General features: G+C 37.8%; 1 protein-coding gene across 7 annotated transcripts in view; it reads left to right on the top strand.

Moving 5' to 3' along the window:
* Positions 1-15338, top strand: part of JMJD1C (jumonji domain containing 1C) — a 263036-nt gene that overhangs the window by 51451 nt on the left and 196247 nt on the right. For all 7 annotated transcript variants that reach the window (XM_042961155.1, XM_042961150.1, XM_042961151.1 and 4 more), the window contains one exon: positions 15111-15275. In XM_042961155.1, the coding sequence (XP_042817089.1) occupies positions 15111-15275 (165 nt within the window). The remainder of the gene's footprint in view (positions 1-15110; positions 15276-15338) is intronic.

Below are 15338 nucleotides of genomic sequence, written 5' to 3'. Positions count from 1 at the left end.
CTCTCTGACCTTTCCCCATTCATGCTTTGTCTCTCTCTGTCTCAAAAATAAATAAACGTTAAAAAATAAAAATAAAGTGAGAGGTGAGTGACGTCTTTTCACTTGAACACTTAGAGGCCATTGCAGGATTATTATTTGGCCTAATTTGAGTATTATTGTGTCTCAGGGAATAGGGGGACCTGAAGAGAGGGAGAGAGATAGGGAAATGGCTGGTTGGTGGAGCACTCAGAACCTACAAGACATTTATTATGTTCGCTGTTTTATATGGTGTGAGTTTGTGGTGCCCCAAAACTGTTAATGCTAGTGACATCAAAGGTCACTTACCACAGATTGCTATAACAAATACAATATTAATGAAAAAGTTAGAAATATTGAGACAATTACCAAAATGTGACAGAGATGTGAAGTGAGCAAATGCTGTTGGAAAAATGACATCAGTAGACTTGTTCTTGGGTTGCCACAAACCTTCACTTTTGCTTTACCAAAAAAAAAAAAAAAGGCAATATCTGTGAAGTACAATAAAGTGAAGTGTAATAAAATGAGGTATATGCCTATATGTATATAAAATTGGAGGCGTTAATCCAGCATACTAAATAATTGACGAATTGTTTATGAATTTATATTTGTAGATTTCACTCTCTTGTGGTAAAGACCCATAGATTAAAAGGTGAGATCAGGGGCTTTTGGGTGGCTCAGTTGGTTAAGCTTCGACTTTGACTCAGGTCATGACCTCGTGGTTCCTGGGTTTGAGCTGACAGCTCAGAGCCTGGAGCCTGCTCTGTCTCCCTTTCTCTGCCCCTCCCCCGCTCATGTTCTGTTTCTCAAAAATAAACATTAATAAAAATAAGTAAATGAAAGGTGAGATCAGTAAATAGTAGTGATTTTCATTTGAAGGACTTTGTGTTATTTATTAAATTCATGAATTACAGTTGACCTAATAAGAATTAAGAGATCAGAGCAATTCCTGTTAATAAGGTTTGATAGAAGGAAACACTCATTCCATGAATTTGATTGCTGAAAAAATGTGTACATTTAGATCCAGTTTTGTAAAGTCTTTCTTCAACTAACAATAGAAATTTTATGAAATGGAGATATAGTATACATTCCAGCTGTCTCCTACCCCCTCCATAACCCCCCAATCCTAGGGTAAGTCCTGAGGTATATTAGAAGACATACTTAATACTTTGTGCTTCAGTGCCCCCTTGTGCCTATTATGAAAAGTCACCATTAATTTCTCATGGAAAATTTGATATACATTCTAAGAGATCCCTGGAAATAGAACATTTGCAAGCTTAGAGATAGGGTTCCATATTCTAAACTTTCTGGGACCCAAGATTTATGTCCTGCTTCTCTGTTAATATATTCTCTTCCCACCAAAGCTGCTTCATTAACAATTATATGGCATTTAGGGAGTGAATAGTATATGTATATTTAATCTTAGTTTTCAGTGTTTTTATTTATTGTTTAGTGATTTTATATGTCTTTCCTCACCCTTACCTCTATTCCCACATTTTCCTTTTAAAAGCAAAAAGGAGGGAAAGCTGAAAGTGGATATGTCAGAGGACTCCCTAACTGGGGTTTTTCCTTCCTTTCTCTCAAGGGAAAAATCCTGGAATCAACCTGTGCCATGATAATATGGTATAATTATAGAAATTTTTGCCCTACCAGCATACTAGGAGGTGGCCTACCTTTGAGATTGCTATTCCATTCTTCTATCTTTTACCCTAAAAAGCATATGAGACTTTATAGGGGCATCTGGGTGGCTCAGTCAGTTAAGTGTCCACCTTCAGCTCAGGTCATGATCTCACAGTCCATGGGTTCGAGCTCCACATGGGGCTCTGTGCTGACAGCTCAGAATCTGCAGCCTGCTTTGGATTCTGTGTCTCCCTCCCTTTCTTTGCCCCTCCCTTGCTCATGCTGTCTCTCTCTCTCAAAAATAAATAAACATTAAAAATTAAAAAGAAAAGAAAGAAAAGGAAGAAAGAAGGAAAAGAAAGGGAAATAAAGAAGATAAAAAAGGTTTGGGGTGCCTGGGTGGCTCAGTCGGTTAAGTGTCCAACTTCAGCTCAGGTCATGATCTTATAGTTTGTGAGTTCAAGCTCTGCATCAGGCTCTGTGCTGACAGCTCAGAGCCTGGAGCCTGCTTTGGATTCTGTGTCTCCCTCTCTCTCTGCCTCTCCCCCACTTACATTCTGTTTCTCTCTCTTTCTCAAAAATAAATAAACATTAAAAAAATTTTTTAAATGCTCCTAGGAATTGGAATTATATTTACATTATGGGAGCTTATGCATTTGACCTCTTTTCTGTAGAAACAGTATATCCTTAGCATAATCTCTAATCATGCCTCAAAAGATCAAAATCAGAATTTGAGATTTTTTCTAAATAAATTATGTTGGGGATTTATTAACAAGCATTTGTAATATTCAGGACTTTGCATTTAACTTGGATTTTTCTTCCTCAGATTGTTTTTTGGTTGCTGTCCCACTCCTTTAAACTCTTTTCGTTGCATCCTCATGCCTTCAGATTTGTAAACTACTCCCCAGGTATCCCTTTTTTCTTATATAGAAAAGCTCTATTTATTGATTTTACTCCCGTGCTTTAAAAGCATTCTCAGAATTTGAGATTCTGGAAGGCTCTTTCCTTCTTGTTTGGTCAGGCTGCTTCACTCCTTCACTTTTTCAAATGTCTAGAAATTACTGTTTTGTCTGTCAAGCCACCTTACGCTAAGAAAGAACTGAACTTGATGGTTTTCCTCCTCCTGAGCCATTCAGCAGTTCTTAGTTTGTTAGGTGGTGCTACTGAAAAAAAGAGAAGTCTAAACTTAGGTGTTTTCATGTGTGTATCATTATTTACATAATTGCCCAAAAGCTGTTAAGTTGCTCAATTTCTCTATGCCTTAGTATTCCCTTCTGTAAAACCTTGCCTGACACATTGTAAGTACTCCCAATGACAGTTTATGCTGCCATTACTGTTGTTATGGACTCAGTATTTCATGTTACAAAATTCTAACCCCCATTGTGATGGTATCTGGGATGGGTGTTTGGGAGATAATTAGGGTTAGGAGGGAGGGGCCTCTCTTGATTGAATTAGTGCCTTAATAAGAGACAGCAGAGAGCTTCTCTGTCTCCCCACTTCCAAGAAGAAAAGGTTATGTGAGCACAAACTGAGAAGACAACTTGTCTGCAACTTAAGGAGAAAGTCCTCTCCATGAACCCACCACACTGGCACCTTGAATTCAGACAGCTTCTGAAACTCTGAGAAAATACATTTCTCTTGTTTAAGCCAACCTGATATATGGTATTTTGTTATGACTGCCCAAGCCGAATAAGACAATCATCATCATCAATGATATTACATTAAATACTATATATAATTTATTCAAAAGATAGCAGTGTGTATATATATGTATATACGGATATATATATCTGTATATATATATATATATATGGATATATATATCCATATATATATTGATTTTGTAATAAAATAGGAACTTTGGTGACAGGTCAGGAATATAATTCTTTTCATTAGATGTAAAGAAGGTAATTGAAACTTAAACATCTTTGAATAGTTTGTAATTCTTGATACATCTTATTGTTCACCAAGTAGTCTTGTAAAAAGTTATTAGGCAAGTGATTCATAGAAAGGAGTTCACATTATGGATATTGAAATCAAAATTTAGTCTCTCTTTTTAATTTTGCTGCTTATATCTTCATATGACCATCATTTCCCATTTTTGCCCTTACCGGCCCCCCCCCCCCCCCCCCCCCCCAGGAATCTAACTTACAGACTCAGTGTGGAAAATCTCAGGGCCATTTTAAGTGTGTGGTCTTTGACCTTTAAGCCGAAAAAGAATCAGCTATTCAAACTTTATATTCAGTAATTTATCATATGCTGTGTATATGCTTTGGGGACTATGCTGCTATGACTGTTAGGCCTCTTATGAGCTATTTCAGTGTTTTCATTGACTCCATCATTTATTAGTTGCTTGGCCTTGGGCAAGTAATTTCTATATTTTAGCTTCCACATTTTGAAAAGTTGTTAATAATAACTATTTACTGGGTATATGTAATGATCAAATAGCTTAATATATGTACCTGGCATATAGTAGGCACTATTCACATGTTAGCTGGGTTTTTTTCTTTTATTGTAGTCATTGGTATTACTTTTGTTACCATTATCAATAATACTAGTAATCTTATAGGTGGTTGTGTGATGATCAAATGATTTAATATAGGTGCCTGGCATGGGAAAAGATATTTGCAAATGACACATCGGACAAAGGGCTAGTATCCAAAATCTATAAAGAGCTCATCAAACTCCACACCAGAAAAACAAATAACCCAGTGAAGAAATGGGCAGAAAACATGAATAGACACTTCTCTAAAGAAGACATCCGGATGGCCAACAGGCACATGAAAAGATGTTCAACGTCACTCCTTATCAGGGAAATACAAATCAAAACCACACTCAGATACCACCTCACGCCAGTCAGAGTGGCCAAAATGAAGAAATCAGGAGACTATAGATGCTGGAGAGGATGTGGAGAAACAGGAACCCTCTTGCACTGTTGGTGGGAATGCAAATTGGTGCAGCCGCTCTGGAAAACAGTATGGAGGTTCCTCAGAAAATTAAAAATAGACCTACCCTATGACCCAGCAATAGCACTGCTAGGAATTTATCCAAGGGATACAGGAGTACTGATGCATAGGGGCACCTGTACCCCAATGTTTATAGCGGCACTCTCAACAATAGCCAAATTATGGAAAGAGCCTAAATGTCCATCAACTGATGAATGGATAAAGAAATTGTGGTTTATATACACAATGGAATACTACGTGGCAATGAGAAAAAATGAAATATGGCCTTTTGTAGCAACATGGATGGAACTGGAGAGTGTGATGCTAAGTGAAATAAGCCATACAGAGAAAGACAGATACCATATGGTTTCACTCTTATGTGGATCCTGAGAAACATAACAGAAACCCATGGGGGAGGGGAAGGAAAAAAAAAAAAAAAGAGGTTAGAGTGGGAGAGAGCCAAAGCATTAGAGACTGTTAAAAACTGAGAACAAACTGAGGGTTGATGGGGGTGGGAGGGAGGGCAGGGTGGGTGATGGGTATTGAGGAGGGCACCTTTTGGGATGAGCACTGGGTGTTGTATGGAAACCAATTTGACAGTAAATTTCATATATTAAAAAATAAAAAAAATAAAAAAAAAAAAAAAAAAAAAAAAAAAAAAAATAATATAGGTGCCTGGCAAAAATTAAACACTGTTGAAATGTTAGATGTTTTTGTTACTGGTATTGCCTTAATTACCATTATCAATAATAGGTTTGAATGCCCCTTGGGAGATGAAAGATTATGCCTGTGATCTCCAGACTTTATAACTTTTAGAACCTAGACTTATATGCCATCATATGTACTTTAATTTCACTTGTTATGATTATCATTCTAGTAATATATTGGTGTGAATACATACTGGATTCCTCTATAGAATTGTACTTACATTTTTAGTTCACCACGGCAAATTTAATATAACTACATAAAATGCAAGATTTAGTTATTAAAAGGTTAAATTACACCTGCTAGGATGACTATAATAAAAAATAAAAAAAGAGAAAATAGCAAGTGTTGGCAAGGATGTGGAGAGATTGGAACCCTCATAGATTGCTGATGGGAGTGCAAAATAGTGCAGCTACTGTGTAGAATAGTTTATTGGTTCTTCAGAAAATTAAACATAGAATTTACCATATGATTCAATAATTCCACGTTTAGATATATACCCCCAAATAGTTGAAAACAGGAAGTCAGGGAAATATGCCAGTTTTCACTGCTACATTATTCATAATGGCCAAAATGTAAAAACAACCCAAGTGTTCATCAGCAGATCAATGAATAAAATGTGGCATATACATGTAATGGAATATTATTCAGCCATAAAAAGGAATGAAGTTCTGATATATGTTATAACATGGATGAACCTTGAAAACATTCTGCTAAGCTAAATATTCCAGACACAAAGGGACAAACAGTGTATGTTTCCATTTATATGAAATATGCAGAATAGGCAAATTCATATATCTGAAAGTAAGATTAGAGGTTACCAAAGGACTGGGGAAGAGGGTAAGGGGATTTATTGCTTAACAGATAAAAAGTTTCTCTTTGTGATGATAAAGTTTTGGGTCTAGATTGTAGTAGGTTCTATAACATTTTGAGTGTAATACCACTGAATTGTATGCTTAAAAAATGCCTGAAATGGCAAGTTTTATGTTATATATATTTCATCACAATAAAAATATTACTTAGTTGAACTTTAGTTTTGTTTGGATAAGCATTTCTAATTAATGATGTGAATGGCAAATAAATGTCCTTTGTTAACATGTTTGAAAGACCTTTCCTCCTCTGTACTTGGGAGTCAGAGAAAGGATGGGTGCTGCTTACCTATTTAAAGATACATAATTCTTTTTTGTTGTTATTATTTTTAAAAATGTTTTTAAATTTACATCCAAGTTAGTTAGCATATAGTGCAACAATGATTTCAGGGGTAGAATCCTTAATGGCCCTTACCCATTTAGCCCGTCCCCCCCCTCACAATTCCTCTAGTAACCCTCTGTTTGTTCTCCATATTTAAGAGTCTCTTATGTTCTGTCCCCCTCTGTTTTTATATTGTTGCTTCCCTTCCTTTGTGTTCGTCTGTTCTGTGTCTTAAAGTGCTCATATGAGTGAAGTCATATATTTGTCTTTCTGTGGCTAATTTCGCTTAGCATAATACCCTCTACTTCCATCCATGTAGTTGCAAATGACAAGATTTCATTCTTTTTGATTGCCGAGTAATACTCCATTGTGTGTGTGTGTGTGTGTGTGTGTGTGTGTGTGTGTGTGTATACACACACACCTACCACATAAATATACATAATTCTTATTGCCCTAAGGTCTCTAGAGAGAATTATGGGGAGCTATGATTTCCAGAGAGCGTGTAGCTACCTTCCTTATATTTAATGGAAAAAGCCAGTAGAACAAAAATCCAGCTTTTTATATCTAGTCACTAACCTCCTTCCCTTGCCCCATATAAAGTAGAATGAGACCTAGGTCAAGGTAAATGCTTCTTAAGCCTCCAAAGGATGTCTGTCCTTTATTCTATTTGCTTCTTTTCATCTTTTGAGGCTTTTTCTAGATTGCTGCTGCAAGGTTTGCAGCCTTGTGCCTATTAAAGGTTTTTGTCTTCACAGACATGGATGGGATTGGGATCTTCCACTCTAGTGTTTGGATCTTTGATGTTTACTATTTAGGACTATTCAGAGATGTTTGTGCTTGCTTCTGAAGTTTTGGCTATGCAGCTGATAGTTAAGTAAGTAAGTGACCTCTGGATAAATGAAGAATATGGTCCGTGCATTCCTGAAACCAGATTACTGTGAAATATATGCCAATTTATAGCACCTACGCTGTGTAGGCCCCTTCTGTATTTTGGGGCTCTCCATGTACTCATAAAGTCAAATGGTGTTGATTTTTATAACTAAAGGAGACTCTAACACCTTCTGAAAATGTTAAGAAAATATAATTTTAAATCTTAATCTTAGGGCAGAATCATTAATTCAGAAGCCACTTCTATTGTTTCAAATTGTTTATACCTTGGATTATACCAGAATGTTTCCCAGGTTTAATTTCAGACTTTTAGTTCATTATTTTTTAAGATCAACCAATTAAAAAAAAAAAAGAGCAACTAGTTTCTTTAGAATAATTCTTAGAATTGTTGATTATTGCTCAATGCACTACTTCTGCTTAAGCTTGGGCTAGTTCATATGGGTGCCTTTTATCTTTTTTTCTTTTTCTTTTTTAAGTTCATTTATTTATTTTGAGAGAGAGCAGGGGAGAGGGGCAGAGGGAGAGAGGGAGAGAGAATCTCAGGCAGGCTGTGCACTGTCAGCACACAGCCTGATGTGGGGCTCGAACTCATGAACCATGAGATCATGACCTGAGTTGAAACCAAGAGTTTAGGGGAGCCTGGGTGGCTCAGTCGGTTGAGCATCCGACTTCAGCTCAGGTCATGATCTCACAGTTCGTGAGTTCAAGCCCCGCATCGGGCTTTGTGCTGACAGCTCAGAGCCTGGAGCCTGCTTTGGATTCTGTGTCTCCCTCTCTCTCTGCCCCTAACCCACTCACATTCTGTCTCTGTCTCTCTCAAAAATAAATAAACATTAAAAAAAAAAAAAGAATCCAAGAGTTTGATGCTCAACCAACTGAGCCGCCCAGGCACCCTTTGGTGCCTATTAATTTTGACCGTTTTAATTTAACAAATGATTTTAATTTTATTTAGTTTTCAGAATCTTTTCCAAACCCTGTAAAACTTAAGTATGATTCTAAGCCATTCATAATAGCATTACTTAAAGTGTGTCAATTTATCATATTTTCTCTATTTGATTACTTTTATATAAAATATCCACTTGCAGTTTGTTTTTTATAATAAATATGCTTTATTTTTTAAAGCGGGAGTTAATTTAATCTGTCATATTATATTTTTAATTTGGTAATCTGATTTTTAACATGTATGAACTTTAGGCCATGGTTAAATGTTTCTGGTTTTGTGAAAGCATAGGACAGTGTTTATGTTCTCAGTGGAAATGTTTTGGAGTTTACTGTACTATATTCTAAACCCCATAAATTTTGTATCGTATTTTAAATTTTTGAGTATTTGGGCAGCAATGACCAGATTTTGGACATTTCCCCCCCCCCCCACATTTGTTATCCACCAAATTCTTTATATAGATTTGTAGATAGGTGAATTTTCTGGAAAAACTAGTCCATTTTTTCCTATATTGCTATTTTATAGAGCAATATTCTGTTAGGTATCTCATAATGAAGATTTTATGGACAAATAAATTGGGGGAAATTTCATGGTGTAAAACGCTTACTAATAATGCACAGGGAACATTGGCATCATTAAAAGCCTTGAGACGACTGACCCTTGATAAAGTGAGACATTTGTGACTTACTAGTTCATGATTGTTCATAGCTTGTTTGGTTTCCCTAATGTTTATTTATATACAAACAAATGACATTTCTATATTGGGGTACCTGAGTGGCTCAGTTGGTTAAGCATCCAACCCTTGATCTGGCTCAGTTGGTAAGATTGAGCCCTGCACTGGGTTCTGTACTAACAGTGCGGAGCCTGCGATTCTCTTCCTCTCTCTCTGCCCCTCTCACACTTGTGCGCGCACACACACACACACACTCTCTCTCAAAATAAATAAACTTTAAAAAGAAAAAAATGAAATGACATTTCTATAATGTAGACTATAATTTGAGGAATGCTAATACATAGTTCAGTGCTTTTATTTTTAACACAAAAGATTCTTTAGAGTCTAGAGGTTTTAGCACATGGTTGGTTGTTGCTTTTGGCAGAACCAACCCTAGGAACTCTTCACAGTTCTCACATGACATCATGTAGGTCACGCTTATTTTTAGGTGCATAAGAAGGTGAGGCTCATCATGCACCACGTTGGTATGATAATATTGATACCAAGGTAAAAATAACTAAATTTGCTTTTATCATTTGATTTAACAGTGACAATAGTGTAATTTTAAATTTCTTTATAAATATAAGTGAAAACAGCATATTGTGAGAGGATACAAGCTTTCTTAGTCATTGGTCATTGTTTTACTTATAGTTCTAGAAAAATAAGGGATTCTCCTAGGAGCTTTCAAAAATTTTGTGATAATTATTGGTAAATTTTAATTCCCAAAGTGTTCCATCATACCAATCTGAATATTTTTTCAAATTGGTACATTAGTAGAGTTTTATATAGCAAATATCTTTACTATTCCTGCTTTATTTCCCAAATTAAGTGTGTAATTTTGCAGATAGATTTTGGCTTATTTGGAGGCCCTAAAATAAAGTGGCAGAGCTGAAAGTACAATTTAGACAAAAATAATAACTCTGAGCTTTAATATGCTATTATTTTGATATATGTAAGTTGAATATAGGTCTCCAGACCAAGGGACCATAATCTATTTGCCACGTTCAAGCAATCAACCCATGCAGGAGAAAAGAGACATTCTTCATTTAGATGATACTTGTGTTTGAAAAGTTTAAAGGTTATGTTAATTTTAATGGGACATATAGCAGAAACTGCATCGCATGACTACTGCTTATACTTTTTTCATCTTGCTAGTGATCCCTTTGACAGTCTGACTGCTTTTTCTTCTGTTGCCTGTTACTGTGCACATATAAAACTGAGAATTTGTGCGTGTTGAGATCTGTTGTAGAAGACATGTATTAAAAGAGATATGTGACAGTCTTTTAATTATCTAGTGACCAGTTCTTAGAAATCACTGTTTTATATCTTGGGCTAAAAACTGCATTTACCACATATTTATTATGAAGTAATTTAAAAAAAATTTTTTTTAACGTTTTATTTATTTTTGAGACAGGGAGAGACAGAGCATGAACAGGGGAGGGTCAGAGAGAGAGACACACAGAATCTGAAACAGGTTCCGGGCTCTGAGCTGTCATCCCAGAGCCCGACGCAGGGCTCGAACTCACGGACCGAGAGATCATGACCTGAGCCGAAGTCGGCCGCTTAACCGACTGAGCCACCCAGGCGCCCCTGAAGTAATTATTATTTTTTTTTTTAACATTTTATTTATTTTTGAGACAGAGAGAGACAGAGCATGAACGGGGGAGGGGCAGAGAGAGAGGGAGACACAGAATCGGAAGCAGGCTCCAGGCTCTGAGCCATCAGCTCAGAGCCCGACGTGGGGCTCGAACTCGTGGACTGTGAGATCGTGACCTGAGCTGAAGTCGGACGCTTAACCGACTGAGCCACCCAGGCGCCCCTAAAGTAATTATTTTTAATGATTATTTTGCTTAGCCTCTTTCTCACATCATATTCACTCATGGTAATTACCCCAATGTCCACAGCTGTTAACTCTTGATGTATGTCTCTCATTTCTGAATTCTTCGTGTTCACAATGATAGGCTCTAATATGCAATCAGAAGTGTGTACTGAGTGAAATTTTCCTTTTCTTTTTCTTCATAATTATGAATGCAACGATTAATTAGTAAGTGAAGCAACTGTATTCATATTGCATGTAGGAACTTTCCTTCCTTCCTCCCCCGCCCCCCCCTTTTGCAAATTAGCCATTTAATTGTACTCATGATATGTTTTACATGGTGCTGGGTAGTCAGAAACATTTACTGAGCACTTTAGTTTGTTAGGCACCATGCTAAGTACTAGAGATGCAAAAAAAAAAAAGGCGAACTAATCCTTGCCCTCAGGGATCTTGTATTTTTAGTTATTAAGACAGGAAAATAAGCAGACAGAAGGACCCAATAGAGGTGAATGAGGAGGGAGTCAATATAAAGTAACATATAAGTAGAGGTGCCTGGGTGGCTCAGTCAGCTAAGCCCCTGACTCTTGATTTCGACACAGGTCAGATCTCACAGTTTGTGAGTTCCAGCCCTGCGTTGAACTCTGCGTTCACTATGTGAAGCCTGCTTCGGATCCTATGTCCCTGTCTTTCTGGCCTTCTCCCGCTCACGCACACTCTCCCTCTCTCTCCCTCTCTCTCAAAAGTACACATTAAAAACATGTAACATATAATTAAACAACCAAGTATGTACAGTGTTTATATAGGTTAGGTTTGCAGATTGATGGAAAGAAACTGTGTCTCCCCAAACCTTACCCTACATACATACCAATACATCATAAGTCTAGATTACTTACTTGGTTAGCCAAGATACAAAATCGTATCTGCATTGGTTCAGAAAATCCAATGTGGGCACTGATCATCCCTGCATGTTCTTGTGAGATATACCAAGAATGGAAAAACCTGACCACTCTTTACCAGGGCCATTTCTTAGAGTTGTGAGCAGCAATGAAGGGTGAGGTAATAACTTCAATAGCAGGCTTGCTTCTACTTATTATAAAAGCTGGGGTGGGGGAGTGCCTGGGTGGCTCAATCAGTCAAACCTCAGACTCTTGATCTCAGCTCAGAACTTGATCCCAGGGTTGTGAGTCCAAGCCATGCATTGGGCACTGCATTGGGCTCCATACTGGGTGTGAAGCCTATTTAAAAAAACTTTTCTTCCTTAGGGATGCCTGGGTGGCTCAGTTGGTTAAGCGTCTGACTCTTCATTCCAGCTCATGATCTCATGGTTTGTAAGTTCAAGCCCCATGTTGGGCCCTGCACTGACAGCACAGAGCCTGCTTGAGATTCTCTCCCTCCCTCTCTCTCTCCCTCCCTCTCTCTCTCTCTCTCTCTCTCCCTCCCTCTCTCTCTCTCTCCCTCCCTCTCTCTCTCTCTCCCTCTCCCTCCCTCTCTCTCTCTCTCCCTCCCTCTCTCTCTCTCTCCCTCCCTCTCTCTCTCTCTCCCTCCCTCCCTCCCTCTCTCCCTCTCTCCCTCCCTCTCTCTCTCCCTCCCTCTCTCCCTCCCTCTCTCTCTCCCTCCCTCTCTCCCTCCCTCTCTCTCTCCCTCCCTCTCTCCCTCCCTCTCTCTCTCTCCCTCTCCCTCCCCCTCTCCCTCTCTCTCCCCCTCTCCCTCCCCCTCTCCCTCCCTCCCCCTCACTCCCTCTCCCTCTCTCTCTGCCCTCCCCCCTCACATATGCATGCAACACTCTCTCAAAATGAAAACTAAAATATAAAAGGGGGAACTCTCCCCTCCCCACACACATACACACACTCACATGATCAGCATTCCTCTCCTATGGCACAACTCTCTGTGTGCACAGGTGTTCATCCTTTGGTGCTTGGCAACCTTTCCATGGGTCTCGGGAGGCATGAGGAGCCAGCACAAGCAGCACACTGGATTTTGCTTTAAGTAATAAGTAGGTTTTGCTTTAAGTAATAAAGTCCTAGGGGGTCTCATGTATTTTGCCAGAATCCATGTAACAATAATAGACTAGCTTATTAGTGTCTGTCTATCTATGTATGTATTGACATTCAAACGCCTCACTGTCCTGATAATATGAAGGTAAGTTGGCTACACAGCAAAGGAAAAGAATTTCATTTCCTTTTGTCCCCAGGGTCCTAGCAGATTCCCAAAAGTCTGTGATACTGTCCATGCAAGATAAACTATGAGTTTAGAAAGTTCACTCCATGCTGAAAATTTTAATTTTATATCAAAGACTTTGCATCTGGAAGAATTTACATTGAATTTATGCCCTTTAGATATGGAAATGTTTAAAACCATGGCTCTTTAGGTTTTTGATGGAAATATTTTGTCAACAAGACCATATTATTGCCCATGTGGGGAAAGCAAAGATACTACCCAGGTTTCCCTGAGCATTGTTTCTGCTTCAGTTTTCTGTAGTTTTCGGCAATGTTTTTTTAATGTTTATTTATTTATTTTGAGAGAGAGAGAACAAGAGGGGGAGGGGCAGAGAGAGAGGGAGACAGAGAATCCCAAGCAGGCTCTGCATTGTCAGTATGGAGCACAGTGCAGGTCTCAATCCCATAACCTTGAGATCTCAACCTGAGCCAGTATCAAGAGTCAGATGCTTAACTGATTGAGCCACTCAGGCGCCCCAATTTTCTGTAGTTTCCAAGAACTCATTTATACCACAATTCAGTAATTAATTACAAGACTCTTGCAAGATTTCAGGTGATAGAGATATTGGTATATAGTTTAAAACTTCTGCGTAGCACCAGGTGGACCTCAGCTCAACCCCTTAGGATGTGTTTTTAGAAGAAGCCACCAGTTTTGTTGGCTTCTTTCTTGTTGGGCTCCTGCTCTGACTTGGCATAGATAACTAGGAATAGATGTTAAGTCCTTGAACAGTATTCCTTTTTCCCAGTTGTAACAGGTAAGCATGTCTAACTAGCTTCCTAATGAGCAGCAACACAAAGACCTCAAAATCAAACATACACCAGTTTGTGTCCATGTTTAAAAGTCAATGATTGCAAGAGTCAGGAGATATTTAATATTATTAAGTACTTCGCATGTATGCAGCGCTGTTCTGGGCACTGTAACAGCTGAACCCTCAGTGAGTTTGCACCCATAATATAATAATAATCTCATTTTATTTGAATATAGGGCAGAATTTGATTATACACTAATATAAACTATATGAAAAATAAGTGCTTGTAGGAGTTCAAAAGTAAGTTTGAGTCAAAGTGGGGGTTATAAACATTCCGGAAGAACTTGGGTGAGGTCTGAAGAACAAACAGGATTTAAACGAGGAGGAAGTGAAACACTTCACATATAAGGGAGCAGAAGATGGGTGGAAGAAGGGTAAGACCAAGAATGCCTCCAACAAAAGTCATAATGTGGTAGAGAAGACAGCTCTATGAAGACATCTTCTTAGGTAGTGAATGGAAAAAGGATGAAAATGGGAGAAGAAAGAGTTGAATGAATGAATGTAAAGAGTCTGCTTTGGTTTTCCAAATACAAACATTCATGTTTCTATTTTAGAGGAAAACCTTTCAGGCTTTCACCATTCAGTATGCTGTTAGTTGTAGGTTTTTCAATATTACCATCATTGTGTTGGAGTAGTTTTTTTCTGTTCCTAGTTGGAGTATTTTTATTATGCAAGAGTATTAAGCTTGTCAAATGCTTTTTCTGTGTCAAGCAAGATGATCATGTAGTATTTTTCCTTCATTCTGGTAATGTATAGTACACTGATAGATTGTCGTATGTTGAGCCATCCTGGCCCTGCTGCTTGTCTTTTTAAGTAATGTTTTATTGGAACAAAGCCAAAGTCATTTGTTTACATATTATTTATGGCTGCTTTTGTACTTATAAAATCAGAGGTAAGTAGGTGTGACAGAGACCAACCATATGATTTGCAAAGCCTAAAATATTTATTATTTCCCAACCTCTGCTTCTAGAATCATCAGTATCCACAGTCTTTTCATATGTCTTTAGTAGATGCCAGTCTGGACTGATTAATATTGTGTAATTTGCTTTTCTTAATAAACTTCTTGATATACAATAAGTAGGGAGTTCTAATGAGGTTAATGAAAATTCGTTAAATAATGATTTTAAGAGAAATGTTAATTCAAATAATGAATTTGTTGATGTCTTTTTTAATTCAACTTCATGGCTTGTATTTTAAAATATCATACTCTGTATCCACAAACTTAGGGAGTTTTATTATTTTTTTTTCTATAGGTGTATGTGGAATTTGATGATCTTGAATGGGATAAACGAGAGTGGGTTAAAGTTTATGAAGATTTTTCAACTTTCTTGGTGGAATACCACTTAATCTGGGCCAGAAGGATCGACCCTAGCCAGACTCAGGGATCAAAGAGCAAACAAATTCAGTGGCCTGCATTGGTAAGATCTATTCCTGTTTCATTAAGCATTTTCAGTTGTTTGTTTTAAAAGAACAGTTACTGA

This window comes from Panthera tigris, chromosome D2, assembly GCF_018350195.1.
Source record: "Panthera tigris isolate Pti1 chromosome D2, P.tigris_Pti1_mat1.1, whole genome shotgun sequence".
Taxonomy (NCBI): Eukaryota; Metazoa; Chordata; class Mammalia; order Carnivora; family Felidae; genus Panthera; species Panthera tigris.
Note: the sequence above shows the minus strand (reverse complement) of the source record. Positions and strands in the feature narration are given on the sequence as shown.